At 47.7% G+C, this 15,083-nt stretch overlaps 2 protein-coding genes across 2 annotated transcripts; both read right to left on the bottom strand.

Moving 5' to 3' along the window:
* Positions 1–263: 263 nt before the first annotated feature.
* On the bottom strand, positions 264–5,585 carry pus7l (pseudouridine synthase 7 like). Its single transcript, XM_084447612.1, has 9 exons — positions 5,546–5,585; positions 4,232–5,151; positions 3,494–3,653; positions 2,648–2,852; positions 2,212–2,310; positions 2,011–2,092; positions 1,547–1,839; positions 1,389–1,442; positions 264–847 (listed from the first exon to the last, which is right to left on the bottom strand). The coding sequence occupies exons 2-9, from the start codon at positions 5,124–5,126 to the stop codon at positions 416–418; spliced, it is 2,220 nt and encodes a 739-aa protein (XP_084303738.1). The 5' UTR covers positions 5,127–5,151; positions 5,546–5,585; the 3' UTR covers positions 264–415.
* Positions 5,586–6,934: 1,349 nt separating this feature from the next.
* twf1b (twinfilin actin-binding protein 1b) lies at positions 6,935–13,399 on the bottom strand (the record flags this gene model as incomplete). The annotated part of the gene is made up of 10 exons (XM_084447752.1): positions 13,232–13,399; positions 11,375–11,405; positions 10,575–10,652; positions 10,003–10,181; positions 9,411–9,506; positions 9,219–9,323; positions 7,815–7,940; positions 7,536–7,686; positions 7,294–7,415; positions 6,935–7,099 (listed from the first exon to the last, which is right to left on the bottom strand). Exons 2-10 carry the CDS (start codon positions 11,397–11,399, stop codon positions 6,935–6,937), a joined length of 1,047 nt encoding a protein of 348 aa, XP_084303878.1. The 5' UTR covers positions 11,400–11,405; positions 13,232–13,399.
* Between the last annotated feature and the right edge of the window lie 1,684 nt (positions 13,400–15,083).

Below are 15,083 nucleotides of genomic sequence, written 5' to 3'. Positions count from 1 at the left end.
GGCAACAGCATATAACCACCACTGACAAACAGCACATAGCCTCTAGTAGGTCAGTGACATTCATCCCGCTTTACTCAAGACATATTGCAGTCTATTAACTCATGGTGTGTTGTCTCCCCCTAGTGTCACTTATGAACAGGTGTTTTGTGGGGATCGGAACTACTATCTAGAACACTTTCACTGTAATAATAATAACATTTACACAAAATACACTTGACAAAGGCATGTTTAATCAGAATCAACATGTCACAGAGAGGCCACACTGTAAGCAACAAAACAATACATGAAGGCAACTGAACTTTGACTCTCACATTGCTACACCTGAAGTTCCAATAGTCGAGTCAGCATTAAAACCCTAATTTCCCCCTGAAAAACAGGAGCAAAGTTCCCATGTCAGACTGTCTGACGTGTGGGGTCAGAGGTCATACTTCATGAGCTCCCTGAGACAGACAGTGGCGTAGCAGGAACTGTCCAGGTCAAAGTTCAGACTCAGACTGGGCCTGTCATTCTGTTGCTTCGGTGACGCTGCATTCCGGCCCTCTCCTTCTCCTCCCCCTGCCTCCCCTCCTCCTCCTCCACCTCCTCCTCCCCCTGTTACCCCTCCGTCTCTCTCCTCTCCCCCCTCCCCTCCCCTCCCGCCAGCCTCCTGCCCCAGGCCGTGCAGCCTGTAGGTGAGGTTGTGGGGGAAGGCCAGCAGGGCACGATGGCAGCCGGGCAGGTTCAGTCTGAGAGGCGCGATTCGGAAGCGGCAGCTCTGTAGCCCGTCCTGCGCCAGCCTGGCCTGGTACCACGCCCCCAGGGCGTTCTCTGGATACCGCACGCTGTTGCCCGGCATCGGCAGAACCACCTGAAACAAATGGACGCTCAGGGCCTGTCTGTCCAGACGCACACAGACAGAGACAGACACGCGTGCACACAGAGATAGATAACAGATCGGGGCTGCTATTTATCTGTAACATTTTTTTTTTTCCTGTACAGAACTGATAGTGGCCTGTGTGTCTAAGAAACCGTTCAAATAAGAGTTGCATTTGCTCATGTGGAGAGTGTGAGGGAGTCGACGCAGATGCACAGATAAGACGAAATAATGAGCAGAGGCAACGATGGCAGTAGGCCCAGAAATATGTGTGATAAGAGTTGTTTCCTGTACAAAGGGATGCAGGTCTAAATGTTATTTGTATTTTGTTCTAAATGTTCTTTGGTTTGTTTGATCCTACGGTTCTCTGGGGATTAAACTACCAGCCAGCGCTTGCATTAAAATCACTCAAAAGTGCATTGGTCTCTGGGACGTTTGTGTCACAGACTCTTGCCCACCAAACCTAGACGGACATCTTGAGGTCCGAAATTATCATCCTCAATAAAGACACACACGCGCACACACACACACGTACCTGTGCTAATGAGTAAACTCCCTTCTCCTCCTCCTCAGCTGTGACTGCGTGGATCTGCGGGAGCGGAGGACAGAGTTCACGTTACCGCTGTGTCTAAGAGGGGCCCGAGACCGAACGGCGACGTAAAACACTCTCCCGGGGCGCGACCCCGCGCTCACCTGGGAAAGGCCGGTGTCCTCCGCCGTCTCCCTTTCTCCCGACGCTCCGCGTGCCCAGACCAGGTCCCCCCGCCTGGGCCCGTGCCCCAGCGACGCCAGCCTGTGGGCCGCCGCCTGGTTCCACACCCGGCTGCAGTAGGCGTGGGGGTAGAAGGCCCTCATGCCGTGCGGCAGGCTGAGCCAGGCGCGGGCGCAGCCCTCGGAGCCCGTCCCGTAGCGGTGCAGCGCGCGCAGCATCAGCCTTTCACGGGACTTGGAGGCGGGCATGAGGGCGAGGCTGGCCTTGGCGTCGCCTGGTCGGGAGAGAGAGGGAGAGAAGAGAGAGAGAGGGAGAGGAGAGAGACGGAGAGAGAGAGAGAGAGAGAGAGAGATAGAGAGAGGAGAGGAAGACAGCGCAGGTTAGTGTTTAGCTAGACCTACCAGGGTGGTTGTAGTGGGTGTGTCTGGGGTGTGTGGGATCTCACCGGTCTGGAGGAAGAGTCTCTTGGCCTGGTTTTGAGGATCGTCTCCCTCCTCCGGGGTGAAGAACAGATGCACCGCCGACACCTCAAACACACGCACACGCACGCACACACACACATTAACTAGGCAGTCAGACACAGGTGCATGTCTGTTTGCATGCAGACCCATGCGTTTTGGCACGTGGGCATCAGACAGTCAGTTACCATGTCTTCCTTGAGCAGCGCCAGGCCGACCTCGTCCGCTTGGACACTCTGACCAACCCCGAACCTCTGAGGGCCGTAGTAGTTCACAAAGCCTCTGGCCTGCAGAAAAACTGAACGGTTAGGTTACTGAACACCTATCTGACCACCACACGCACGCCTGACCTTGAAGGTTCAAGCACCAATAACCCTGAAGGTTCAAGCACCACATACAGTGCGCGCACACACACACACACACGCACACGCACACGCACACGCACACGCACACGCACACGCACACGCACACACACACGCACACGCACACACACACACACACACACACACACACACACACACACACACACACACACACTTGGACCTGTGTTGGCCTGGATAAGGGGCCTGAATCTGAAAGAGGGAGTGGCTCGGCCGAGGGATTGGACTGTGCGGCGGCCGTCACCTGGACATTCTCCACGGCCTCCTGCACCAGAGCGGCCAGGTCCTGCCGGAGGGGACCACCGTGGCGGGGGTGTGGCCTCAGGTCGCGCACCGCCAGGTTGAAGCGGTTCCCCTGTAGTCTGCCAAGGCTCAGGGGCCCGGGCGCCGGGCACACCCGGGACGGGACGAGTCCTCTCCTCGCCATCTCCGACGCCTTCTCTCTCAGCCTGGCAGGAACACACACACAAACACGTTTGTGGTCCAACATTGCCACAGAGGATACATGAACTGCCGGCTGAGGCCTTGTCCACACATACACAGGCAATTTTCGACGCGATTTGGCCTTCAGTCCACACGCCAACGGCGTCTAGATCACTGAAACCCGACTTTTTTCTCTCCGTCCAGGGTGAACATTTTTAGAAACTCCACTTTGTGTTTTTGGCTTGTTTTTACGTCGCCGTTACCTCCTGTTCACATAAAATGCCGTAATGAGAACCATATGGACTCAACCACACAACTCACTGTTACCAAAATGCTGTTCCCCTCCTGTTTTCTCCTGCCGAATAAAGGGCTCAAAATCATAGTTGGAGTGGAGCAGAAGTCTGGAAGTGAATGTGACAGCAAGCCTATTTGATGTGCGTGTTACAGCCTCGTTACCATGGCGCCATGGGACAGAATGAGCCAGCGACAGCCTAGGCAGCGTGTTTTTGCCTTTTCATGTGGATGAGATTTTTTTTTAAGGACGAAAGGACGAAAAACCCCAGTTTCAAAAATACCCGCGTACGTGTGAACAAGTCCTGAGTCTGTGTGTTCATGTGTTCTACTGTGTGTAGTGTCTGTCCAGTGAGGGTTCTACTGCATGCTGTACCTGTCAGCAGAGACCTTCCTGACCACCATGCCCTGGTGTGTGACCGCCCTCTTGTCCTTGATGCCAGCGTAGGTGAAGTCTGAGGGCAGGACGCCCAGAGCTTCTGCCATCAAGCTGATGGCCTCCAGGGTCTCCACGTTCTCCTTACGCAGAGTGAAGGCTGCCGGAGGACACACACACGTGCACAGGAAAGGAGAGAGAAGACTGAATTTAAACAATAGGCCTAAAACTTCTGAGATCTCCGTCTACCAATATGTCTGGAGATTTCTAGAACTTTATCGAGAACGGCAGTTTTTTTACTCCCTTGGATTGGTTCTGCTATGCTGGTGTTTTTTAAACTCTCAAGTTGTTTCCACCCACTTTTAGCGATGCAATCTGAATGTTTCCTGTCTCTATTTGAGTGAAGCGTTTAGAGTTGTGACTTGTGAATCTGCAGTCTCTCTGACAATGCTCGTCAATCTCGACCGTATAGTAAGATCTATCCTCTCACCAGTGTAAACCAGTAAGATCTATCCTCTCACCAGTGTAAACCAGTAAGATCTATCCTCTCACCAGTGTAAACCAGTAAGATCTATCCTCTCACCAGTGTAAACCAGTAAGATCTATCCTCTCACCAGTGTAAACCAGTAAGATCTATCCTCTCACCAGTGTAAACCAGTATGATTTATCCTCTTACCAATGTAAACCAGTATGATTTATCCTCTCACCAGTGTAAACCACTAAGATCTATCCTCTCACCAGTGTAGACCTCTTCCTCCTTCTCTCTACAGTCTCCAGCTTTCCTCTTCATGGTCCTTCCTCGTTCTCTCAGCCTCACAGATATCCTGGTCTCTCCCCGCTGGCTGGTCTCTCCTTGGTCACTGGAGCTCTTGGTCTCTCCCTGCTGACTGAAGCTCTTGGTCTCAACCAGCTTCCCGAACCTGCGGCTCAGGAAGTGATGCACGGCCGTCCTGCTCTGTTTCCTTTCATCGGGGCGGAAGGTGAATGTCGACCCCGGGACCTTGGCGTCCAGGAACCTGAAGAAGTCCGCCGCCTCCTCCTCGCTGACCAATCCGGACAGCTCCTTGTAGTCCGGGTCCTCCTTCACTTTGATCTCCAATTGGCTGGTCACTGTCATCAGGAAGGGGAAGTGATGTCGTACAGCACGGTGCACATTGGCCCTCTGGAGTTTGTCTGGGAAAGATCCCAGGGATAGATCTTGGTTGGCCGGCAGCTTCTGTCCCCCTCTGAGCGTTGTGACAAACTGCTCCAACTCCACGTGAACAGACTGGCCCAGGACTGAGCTCAGGTCCAGACTCTCCTGGCTGGGAAGGATAACGGCATCATTTTGGTTGGCTGCTGCATCTGTAAGCCCTACTGGGTTGGTACAGTCCTGAGTGAAGCTGGGTCTGCATGCTGGGGCAGCCCCTCTCCTCCCAGGCGGGGCAGGAGCAGTCCTGTCCGCCGTGTCAGAGTGGAGACCTGCCTGGGACACATCTGAGCTGCGGCCTTCAGTCACCAGGTGGCCATCAATGTCTATCTCTGTTACCACAAAGTCCCTGGTGCAGTTTTTAATGGTGCCAAAGAAACCCTGATGGTCTGATATGAAGCAGTCAGGGATGCCTACAGGAAGAGCGTCGTCCTCCATCGTCATGACATCGGACAGTACAGCTGACCTTCTGTGAGAGATAAAAAGGTAAGCCACAGTAGAGACAACATGTATATCCACGATTGTGACTCCTGTTAGTAAACGGATACAAAGCAGTGAAAGAAATAGGCTAATTAAAGAGGCTTGAAGTCGTGCCCTGAAACATGCATCATCCAGTCATTATAAAGTAATGTAGCGAGCTAGCTAGCTAGGCATTAACATTCACACATAGCTAGCTAATTTTAGCTGAGGCAATATTGAATTTACTTGAGATTTAAGTTAAAACATATTTATTCCATTAACAAAGTCAGCGTCAATACGCTTTTCGTTCACTATTGCTCATTTCGCAATAACTATTAATCTAGTAATCCTCTAAACTAAACTAGTAATCCTCTAAACTAAACTAGTAATCCTCCTAGTCGTACCTTCGTCAGGTAAACAAACACACATGCGGCATCAAGGGGCGGCATGGGTTGTTAAATTTACTTCCGCATCATGTGACAAGATCTTAAAGGTACAGTTCAAAAACGTCGACTGCTTGGCAACGTGCATGTGCCATTTAGTGAGTTATTCTGTGGGAAATCACAATGAAATTAATCACACAATAAAGAACATGTAATTTAAATATTTTATTATCCTTCACTTTCTTAGACATTTGATTCATAGAAAAAAACTATTTGAGACATAATGATAGTTTCAACTACTATAATTCATTCAGAACAGGACACCCTCTACTACAGGTAGGCTGTGTAATAGTGGTTCATCTCAACAGTAGACAGTTATTTACCTGGGAAATCTCATCCCTTCCCTTCATATGTGGTTCACTTCTACACATGCACAGTCTAGGGTCAAGTTACTCACGAGTCAGTCTCTAGTCTGGCATCGCAAGACTATGGTCAGGTTGGCTCAATGCACGGAGCTAGCATCAGCTTGATTTTTAACTGACCTAAGGCCAGCATCTGGAGTCCACCTAATCTTAACTCCCTCCTTACAACACATACATACACATAGTGTTATCAAGTGAAATGCTGCTGTGGTTCTGTGGTTCACAAACTCATTGCAAATTGTGGGATGGGTCACTGATAGGAAACATGTTAAATCTGATTGATGAACAGGACCTCTCAAACAAACAAACCAAAAAACAACTATCCCAAATGTAACTGTTAATGTTCCAGCTTTAGGTTAGGAATGCTGAGAGGAAATAAATGCACATTCAAACATACAACCTTACAGGCATAGAAAAATATTTTCTATACGATTTGTAAAAGTAAAAGAACATTGGACATGAGTGTTGTGCACTGCATACAGTACCACGATGCTAGATTTCTAGCTTATTCCTACTCAGTAAAATATTCTACTCAGCAAAATATTCATCAAATCTGTATTAAAATTAAACTAGCTTGAATAGCCTTGCTCCACACATTTATCATACCATATAAAAGCATTGGGCTTCTCACGGCTTTATCTAACCTTACCGACAGGCCAAAACATTATGTATGAGGTATGAGCTAAAGGGAAATATTTTCAAACAGCCCTCTAACCTATTCTAGCTCTACATTCTGGTGTATATGGTCATGAACATACAGCACAGTACTGTCAAACATGCTACAAAATGTTAGCTCATAGGGTGGTGTGTTAATATGGCTTTTAAGTGTCTGGTCTGAGTGCATAGTTCAGTCTAGCTGGTTGTCTAAAGGGTTAAAGGAGTGTTAAGGAATCATTCACAAAAAAAGGCTTCTTATAATCACTACTTTGCGGAATGTTCCATTTCAGAATTACAAGAAGGGGTGTGTGTCCCCCCCCCCCCCCACACACTAATCGGCAGCCCCTTTCCCCGGCGCTTGTGTGATCCTGCGGCCCCCCTTCTTCCCCGTGGGGCCCTTGGGCTTGGCGAAGGCCTGCTTGTGGGCATGCTGCTTGGGGTGGACCTCCTCATACAGGAAGTCTCCTGTCAAGTCATCCCCGTTGTCTATCTCCATCTGGGACAGGAACACACACAGCTTAGTGGGGATGGGACGACACACATTGTACGTTTCCTTCATTGACATACAGTAAAGAGTGCATCATGTATAGACATTAACTGTATATAAAGTGTAGATTGCACAGTATTCACAAGATACAGATACAGTATTTATCTCGACTCCCTTCACAGCAAGCCTGTCCAGCATCCTACCTTCTTGGAGATTTGGATGTGCAGGTTGTTCTCCACAGTTTCAATGAGAGGGTTCTTACAGCTTGAGTACAGCATCCTCTCCCTGATGCTGCACTTATACCCCGGCATGGAGTAGATGAAAACTGCAACACACACACACAAACACACACACACACACACACAAATCCATAGGAGTTAGCAATGTTAACAATGTTCTAACCCCCTCCTATTAAAGCTCCTCTATCAGAGGACCAGAGCCCTACCTGTGGACTCCAGATAGTCTCCTTCGTGGTTGTGTTTGTACAGGAAGAAGTGGTAGCGTGCCGCGTCCAGGGGAATCCTCTTGGGCAGTTCCTTCAGCTCGGTGGGAGCAGTACTGGACAGCTTGATGGACTCATTCCTGAAGTCTATCTCCTGTTGGTAGAGGAGTGGTGTGATGATAATGATGATGATGATGATGATGATAGGCTACTGTAAATAACCCTGAAGGTTCAAGCACCATATACAGTACACACACACACACACTGCAGCCAGGTACTGACCAGCTGGACGTAATTGATCCTCTTGTCTCTGAACTGCTCCAGGGCCTGTATGGCATCCCTTTGCATGGGGAAGGCCACTCCTGTCAGAGTCTGTTGCTTGGTGTCCACACTGATGTCAGTCTGCACCTACACACACATGCACACGCACAAACACACACACACACACACACACACACACACACACACACACATACACAATATGATCAAGGACTGAAAAAAAGGACCTAGTCCCTCCTGTGAACAATACCCTCAGTCATATCACCCAGTCAGTCTCAGAGCAGGCTGACCACTGACCAATGCTGAAAGAGGAAGTCTGATCACACCTTGGGAAAATGCCAGGTAAAACTTTGAGTTGCAAATAATTAGCAAGTGATAAACTAAGAAAATATAAAACAAACAGCCCTTTTCGTATCAGGTTTTGTGACTGATAAACTGCCAGCCATGAGAGGGGTACTGAATGTGTAGACAGAGCAACTGGGCATCCTCAACATGAGACAATGAGAACTGACTAACAGATGTACATCCTGGATTAGTGATGCCTGTTCATTTAGGCCTGGCTCAGCCTGACATGCCATGTAGCAGTAAGCTTGATGGACAGAGATTGAAGTGGACGTGGGCCGTGCTCTCTGCGGGTGTAGAGGCTGCCTAGATTGGGGCTTTTCTTCCTCTCATCCATATACTTAATAAGCGCCGTCTCTCAGCGAATGAATAATAATGACGACGCGAAAGCCCTCTAGTCCGCACACGTAATTAGTGCTGCATCCACCCATACAGATGCTGCTGACCTGACACTTAGCTTCCTGGTGCGCTGCCATTGGTGGGCTGGCTCTCTGAAACGGGCCTATAGGCAACTGGAGACAGACCGTCTCCTTTTATGGAGCGCCGTGGTATGTATCCACAACAAACAGCGTTGCCCGTAAATGTGTCTGGTGTGGTATGTAATCCCCAGCCTATTTTTACAGTTTTATAGAGTTAGCTACTTATGGAGAATCAGTGTGTTGGTGTGAAATGTGTTGGATGCAGGCCTGTTAAGAGAGACCGGTGGCGTTGGAGCTGAGTCTACTATTCCCCGCAGAGAATCAGTTACTATGGCAGCTCATCCTCTCGTGCTACTGTACAAAGAGACTAGTCTTTTGTGATGTCATCTCCTCGCTGGCTTCATTGAGGCAGACCAGCGAACCCAGGCCAACGATCTGTCTGTTTAGCCTGTAGCAACAAATCAATCAACACTATTGATCGGCCATTGACTGTACGCTCTCACTGTCGACTAATGCATCTGACTAGGTCCTTTTTTTCAGTCCTTGATCATATTGTGTGTGTGTGTGTGTGTGTGTGTGTGTGTGTGTGTGTGTGTGTGTGTGTGTGTGTGTGTGTGTGTGTGTGCGTGCGTGCGTGTGTCACTACCTCGTTGAGTCTGATCTGTCTGAGTTCCTCCTCTGCAGCGGTGAGGGGTTGAGGAGCAGCCTGGGAGGCCTGGTACTTCCTGTATCCACTGAGGGAGACGTCCTCCTGGGGAGAGAGAGCAGCGTGAGGAGGGGTCTGCCTGGAAACACCCCCACAGAGGAACCGTATCCCAGGGTAAGGCCCTCAACATACCTTTGATGTTCCAAAGATCTCATCTTTGATGTGTCCACCACCAAACTCCTTTTTCAGAGTGGCTCTGGTAGCAGCGTACAACATCTTCTGGCGCACCTGTGTAAAGGGAGAATCACTTAACTTTATTGCAGAGCGTCGTACTGTAGCCTGATAAACCAGAATTGGGAGTTTAGAGACAAACTCCAAAAAACAAATTTACTACTGGTGTGGTTAGGATTTGGGAGCCATATCTAATGCCTTCTGCTGGATAAGAGACAGCAGCCTCTGTTTGAAAAGCTCAACAGCAAATTAGAATTGCAAATATATCTATTTAGCACAATGAGCTAGCTCTTCGGCTAGACAGTCACTCCACAGTTTTGCGGAACCCAAGCCTTCTCCCAATTCTCTCTCTCTCTCTCTCTACTCATTCACACACACACACACACACACACACACACACACACACACACACACACACACACTCTAATAACAAATAATATTATGTTGCCCCCTCATCTAGGTATGAGTTTCATTATCCAGCATCCACTCCGGATCAGAATACCGGCCGATCTAGTGTTCTGTTCTACCATTGGCTCATTGCGAGTATACTGACGGGTGAGGGGTCAGGTGACCAGGCCAGGAAGATCCACTCGTAGCCCTGGTTGTTGGTGGAGTCCAGGCGGTAGAGGAGGTAGCAGGGCAGCTGGTCATCCAGAAGAGGCAGGATGTAGCCGTCATACTCCTGGTCCCAACTCTTACTCACTGACTTGGTGCCACCCAGCACCAGCTGCTCTGGAACAGGGACAGGAACTCAGGCTTAGGTTCACATTGATAGGACACACACAGGGTTAGGGTCAGATAGACACTAGCTCATGATCAGGGATAGTTAGGTAGAGGGAGGAGGTAGTGGAGGTGGTTTGGTGAGCAGGCAGCCTTGCACAGTACAATATTCATGTAGGCTACATATTACAAATAAACCACCTTGAACTTCTGTGACCACGCCCCCCCCCCCCCCTCTCCACACACACACACACACACACACACACACACACACACAGCCATCAGCTGACCAGGCTGGCTCCACCCCCTCTCCACATCACTCATCTTCTCCACTCACACAGGGACTGATAGTTCTGCATACAGTGACGGGCTGTCTGATCAATCATGGTGATCAGCTCCTCTTACCATTCTCTATGACCACCTTGATGAGACGCAGGCTTCCGTTCCTCGCTTTGGCAAAGACATCCCTCACCTCCCCCGCCGCTAGAGACGAGAACGGTCACTTGATTAGAGAGAGAGACACTGGCCGGCTAACAGAGGGAACACTGTAAACAGCTACACGTAGAATGGACACATTTGCCCCTCAGTAGCCTATTTGAGCTATGATGGGCTACTTTTAACTTTGAGACATAAGTGCTATTCTACAAAGAAACTGGCAAAATAACTGTGGGTTACTGGTCTATCATAATGGCTATAGCCTCCTTTTCTACGATAGATGCGATTATTACTGAGAGATGCTGATATAGAGTGGAGCCTCAAATGTGACCATTAAACTATAAATAAATGGCCCGCTTGTGTCAAGGTTAATCACCGAAACGTCCACAATCGCACAACAGAGATTTATTAGGGTGAACAGACGGCCGACTGTTCCCGTGGGAAGGACCTTTGAAACTTCAAATCTGACCGATTTGCGTCGGAGATCATCTCATGCAGGCGACAACACTTCTAGTGAAATGGGAACGATCAATCGGTCAGTTGACCTGCTTACCATATTAAAACCATATTCAGCGCATCGCTGCAAACACTTGCTATGAATTCCTCTCATTCGCAAGTGCACTGTGTAAGCCATCCCGACGGGGCTATAAATGTCGCTGATGCGACAGAAACAACAGGTTTCTCTTGACTGTATCCATATTTAATGTAAGACTGTTTGGTGTGCTCTAGTGGTGTGTTAGAATCTGAGGAATAAAATGATGAGTATCTACCTTGTATGCCCGTTTGATGAGACATTCTCGTCTAGCTCGTCTCCGTCCAGCGGGCCGGTGCAAAAAAGAAGCAGGACAACGAATGAGGAAGAGGGATCGGGACTACAGTAATCTGAGCTGCCGCTGTGATGTCATTACGTTGTATTAACACTCTATAATGTGGAGGAGCGTGTACGCGCTCGCAATGAGCCAAAAGTATATTAGGCGGCTATAGCCTATTAGTAGGCATATACCATGTAGTGACACGGAAACACTTAACAAAGATAAAGTATAATAAATCAATGTAACAATGTTGCAACAAAGAGGAAAGAAAGAGGAGAGGAGAAAGTGGGCTGAGGTGAATTTAAACCACATGTGCTGTAGTGAATCTGGAAAGGAAATGACATGGTAGGAGTTAGAGCAGAGCAGGAGCAAGTAGATTAGTAGGTTAGTGAGGCAACGCCCAGAGCTGTGGTGGAGTCTGTGGTTCAGTTCTCTCTAGGTAGTATGTCTGTCTGCCTGTCTGCCAGTGCCTTCCTGTCTGCTTGTCTGTCAAATTCTGTCTTTCTGTTTAATTGTTTGTTTGTTTGTTTGTCTCTCTGTCTGTTTGTCTTGTCAGATTCGGATCAGTCACTTTGGATAAAAGTGTCTACTTAAATTACTGTAATGTAATGTTTGTCAGATTCTCTGTCTCCCAACCTGCCTATCTGTCTGCCTCTCTGCAGGTCTCCAGATATGGGCTACTGCCCTGGTTTACTCCTATAACAAAGGGAGTGCCCTAGACTCAGAGCACACCCAGATCTAAGCCAAACCCTAGACAACTAGGACACATTGTAGGAAGTTTCTCTGTGAATGTTTAGCTGGAGTCCCCTTGCCAACATTTGTACAGCAATGCAGTAGTGGATTAGCTCTAACACTCAGATATGGACTTGTGACCTTATAGAGAACTAAAAAGCGTGCTTGGTGAGCACAGACCTCCGCCCATGAATGCATTTCATCAGTATGTGCAATGTTGTTGAATCTAAGTGGACAAAATTTAACAGACAGTGATTGAGAGATAAGAAAGCAGCAATGTTTCTCTCTCTTTCTCTCTTTCTCCCTATAGGCTATCAGATCCCATTTAGTAGGCCTAGGCTATAGGGTGCAATAACACCTCAATAACAGGTACATATTAACACTTTTATTAAGCTTTAATTTACAAAATACAAAAAAACACTATCCGAGGACTTGGTCCTCTGATGCCCCTGGCTACCCATTGCTCCTTGCTGCCCCTCGAGGAAGGACGGCTGGGATGGGTGAAATGCAAAGAAAAATGTCCACCAGCGACCGCAGATGCATGTGTGTTGTGTGTGGTTGTCGTCGCTCATTCACTGTGTGTATTTGTGTGTCAATCACTGTGTGGCAAATAAAAGACCCTTGAGGTCCTGAAATAAAAAATAAAAAGGTAGAGGGCAAGGTAAGATACCCTGGGGTTTACACTACATCACATAAGTAACCATCAAATGGTTTTGTCTAATTTTGTCTAAATACACTAGGCTAGAAGCGAGCGGATGTCCCCCATCCTTTTTGTAGCAGATAGGTTAGGTTCTGGGTAGATTAGTTAGCTAGCTGTGCAGCTCAGCTGTGTGAACCACTAGGTAGGTGTAGTGAAGCATAGGGCTGTGTTTTTGTTTGTGACACTGTCTGTTAGTCACCACACTTGTAGTTCAGTTGGTTTTTCTAGTGTGTGTATACAGGCTGTGTTGCACCCCTCCCTCCCTCCCTAGTCTACCATCTGAGGGAAGATGTAACAGAAGTACACACCCTCTCAGCTCTGATTTCTTCTCGCCCAGTACTAATACGTTGATACATCTCACATGGATACAGGTAGGTACTCACATTATGATTTGTGTTGTGTCAACATACTGTACATCTGTGAGCAGTGGTGGTCGGTGGGAAGTGTTACAACTCCTATGTACTCGCAATGAAAAACAGAAAAGTTACAAAAGTTATGAAGTTACAAAAATCATCCTGGGTATTTGTGTTGTGGTCCTGCCCCTTTTCACCCTGCTCACCCCTTCGCCCTGCTCACCCCTACGCCCTGCTCACCCCTACGCCCTGCTCACCCATCTGATGACCTTTGTGAGGCTTGGTCTGAAGACCATCTGTGCCAATTTTGGTGACGATTAGGAAGAAATTGTAGCCTGAATTTTTCCAACTTTTTCATGAAATCCAATATGGTGGACAATCCAATATGGAGGGAATGACATCAAGAATGCGTTGAACTTGGCTTCATCCAAGGAATCCAACAGTAGGCCTACCTCAATTTTGAAAATCAAGCATATGGTTCAGCATAAACACACATCAAACTTTGACACATTGGTGGCGCCAGTGTTCAAGGTTTCGACATGAGACTTGGTGAAAGTAGTCATGGGACTGTCCCTGATCAGTATGCCAAATTTGGTTTTGATACCCATCAAACGTTGCTGAGATATGACCTCATCTCCTATTTGGCGGCTTCACCGCCAATTTCAATTAGCTGGGATGAGCGAATGCTTTCAAAATTCAAAAATCCATGTGATAACTTTAGTGAGGTTGGTCTGAAGATCACGTGTGCCAATTTTGGTGAAGAAAGGAGAAAAATTAAGGCCTTCTTTAGACTTTATCATAAAATAAAAAATGACGGACAATGCAATATGGCGTAAAATGACATCATAGGGTGAACACTTGAGCCAAGGAAATCAAGAGTAGGATATCTAATTTTTGAAAATAGGGCATACAGTTGCATGTATATAAACGCATCTCAAACTGATACATTAGTGGCGCTAGTGTTCGAGGTGTCAACATGAGACTTGGTGACGAGGATCATGGGACTCTCCCAGATTCCACAACTTTTGACCAGACAGTTCTATAGGCTGCCATAGACTCACTGACATAAGAAGATGATTAAGCGTGAAGATAAATAAAAAATGGTACAGTACAAACTCTATGGTGGCCTACGTAGCTTCGCAGAACCACGCACATACCGAAAATATTACTCTCAGCCCAGCGCGAACGGTAATAAATCATTAATCAGTTTGTAGAATCCCTTTTTGTTCTGATGTGTATTAAGTAACACCACACCCTGCAGCAGTGGAAAGCTGATCTGATCTCTGACTGCTCTCCTGTTAGGATAGAGGATCAGAGGATAGAGGATCAGAACCAAGAGGGAACAACATTTATTATATTTATCTGCCAGCATAAACAAACAGGGAGTGATTTAGGCTGTCAGTAGAGGCCAGTAAGCATCTTATACTGGCTGCCCCTGACCGAGGGTAGCCTACTTGTTTGCTGGTCTGTACAGCCATGCCTGGCCTAGCCAGCCTGGCTCTATGTGTGTTAAATAGAGAGATCTAGTAAATTGATACTGAGCATTAAGCCTGACTGACTCACACACTGATTGATAGGCTATTACAGGTCTTTTCCATAATTAGGGGCTGGGTAGGACTCTTGTATTTAGGGGCCAAGCAGCGAAGCTGCAGGGCCAACATTGTTTCTACCTTTCATTTTCATCATCATCATCATCATCATCATTAATCTTGTTTTGCCATTGGAGTCGATGGCAGCCACTAGAACCGTAGGCTATGGTAAAAAAAAGTTGTAAAATTTGGCACACTGATCAGGGACAGTCCCACGACCTTGTCTCTAGCACCACCAACATGTCAAAGTAGGAGGTACGTTTATGAACTTTTAAATGGTATGGCCAATTTTT

This window comes from Borostomias antarcticus (assembly GCF_949987555.1).
Source record: "Borostomias antarcticus genome assembly, chromosome: 13".
Classification (NCBI taxonomy): domain Eukaryota; kingdom Metazoa; phylum Chordata; class Actinopteri; order Stomiiformes; family Stomiidae; genus Borostomias; species Borostomias antarcticus.
This window is presented reverse-complemented; position numbering and strand designations above follow the sequence as displayed.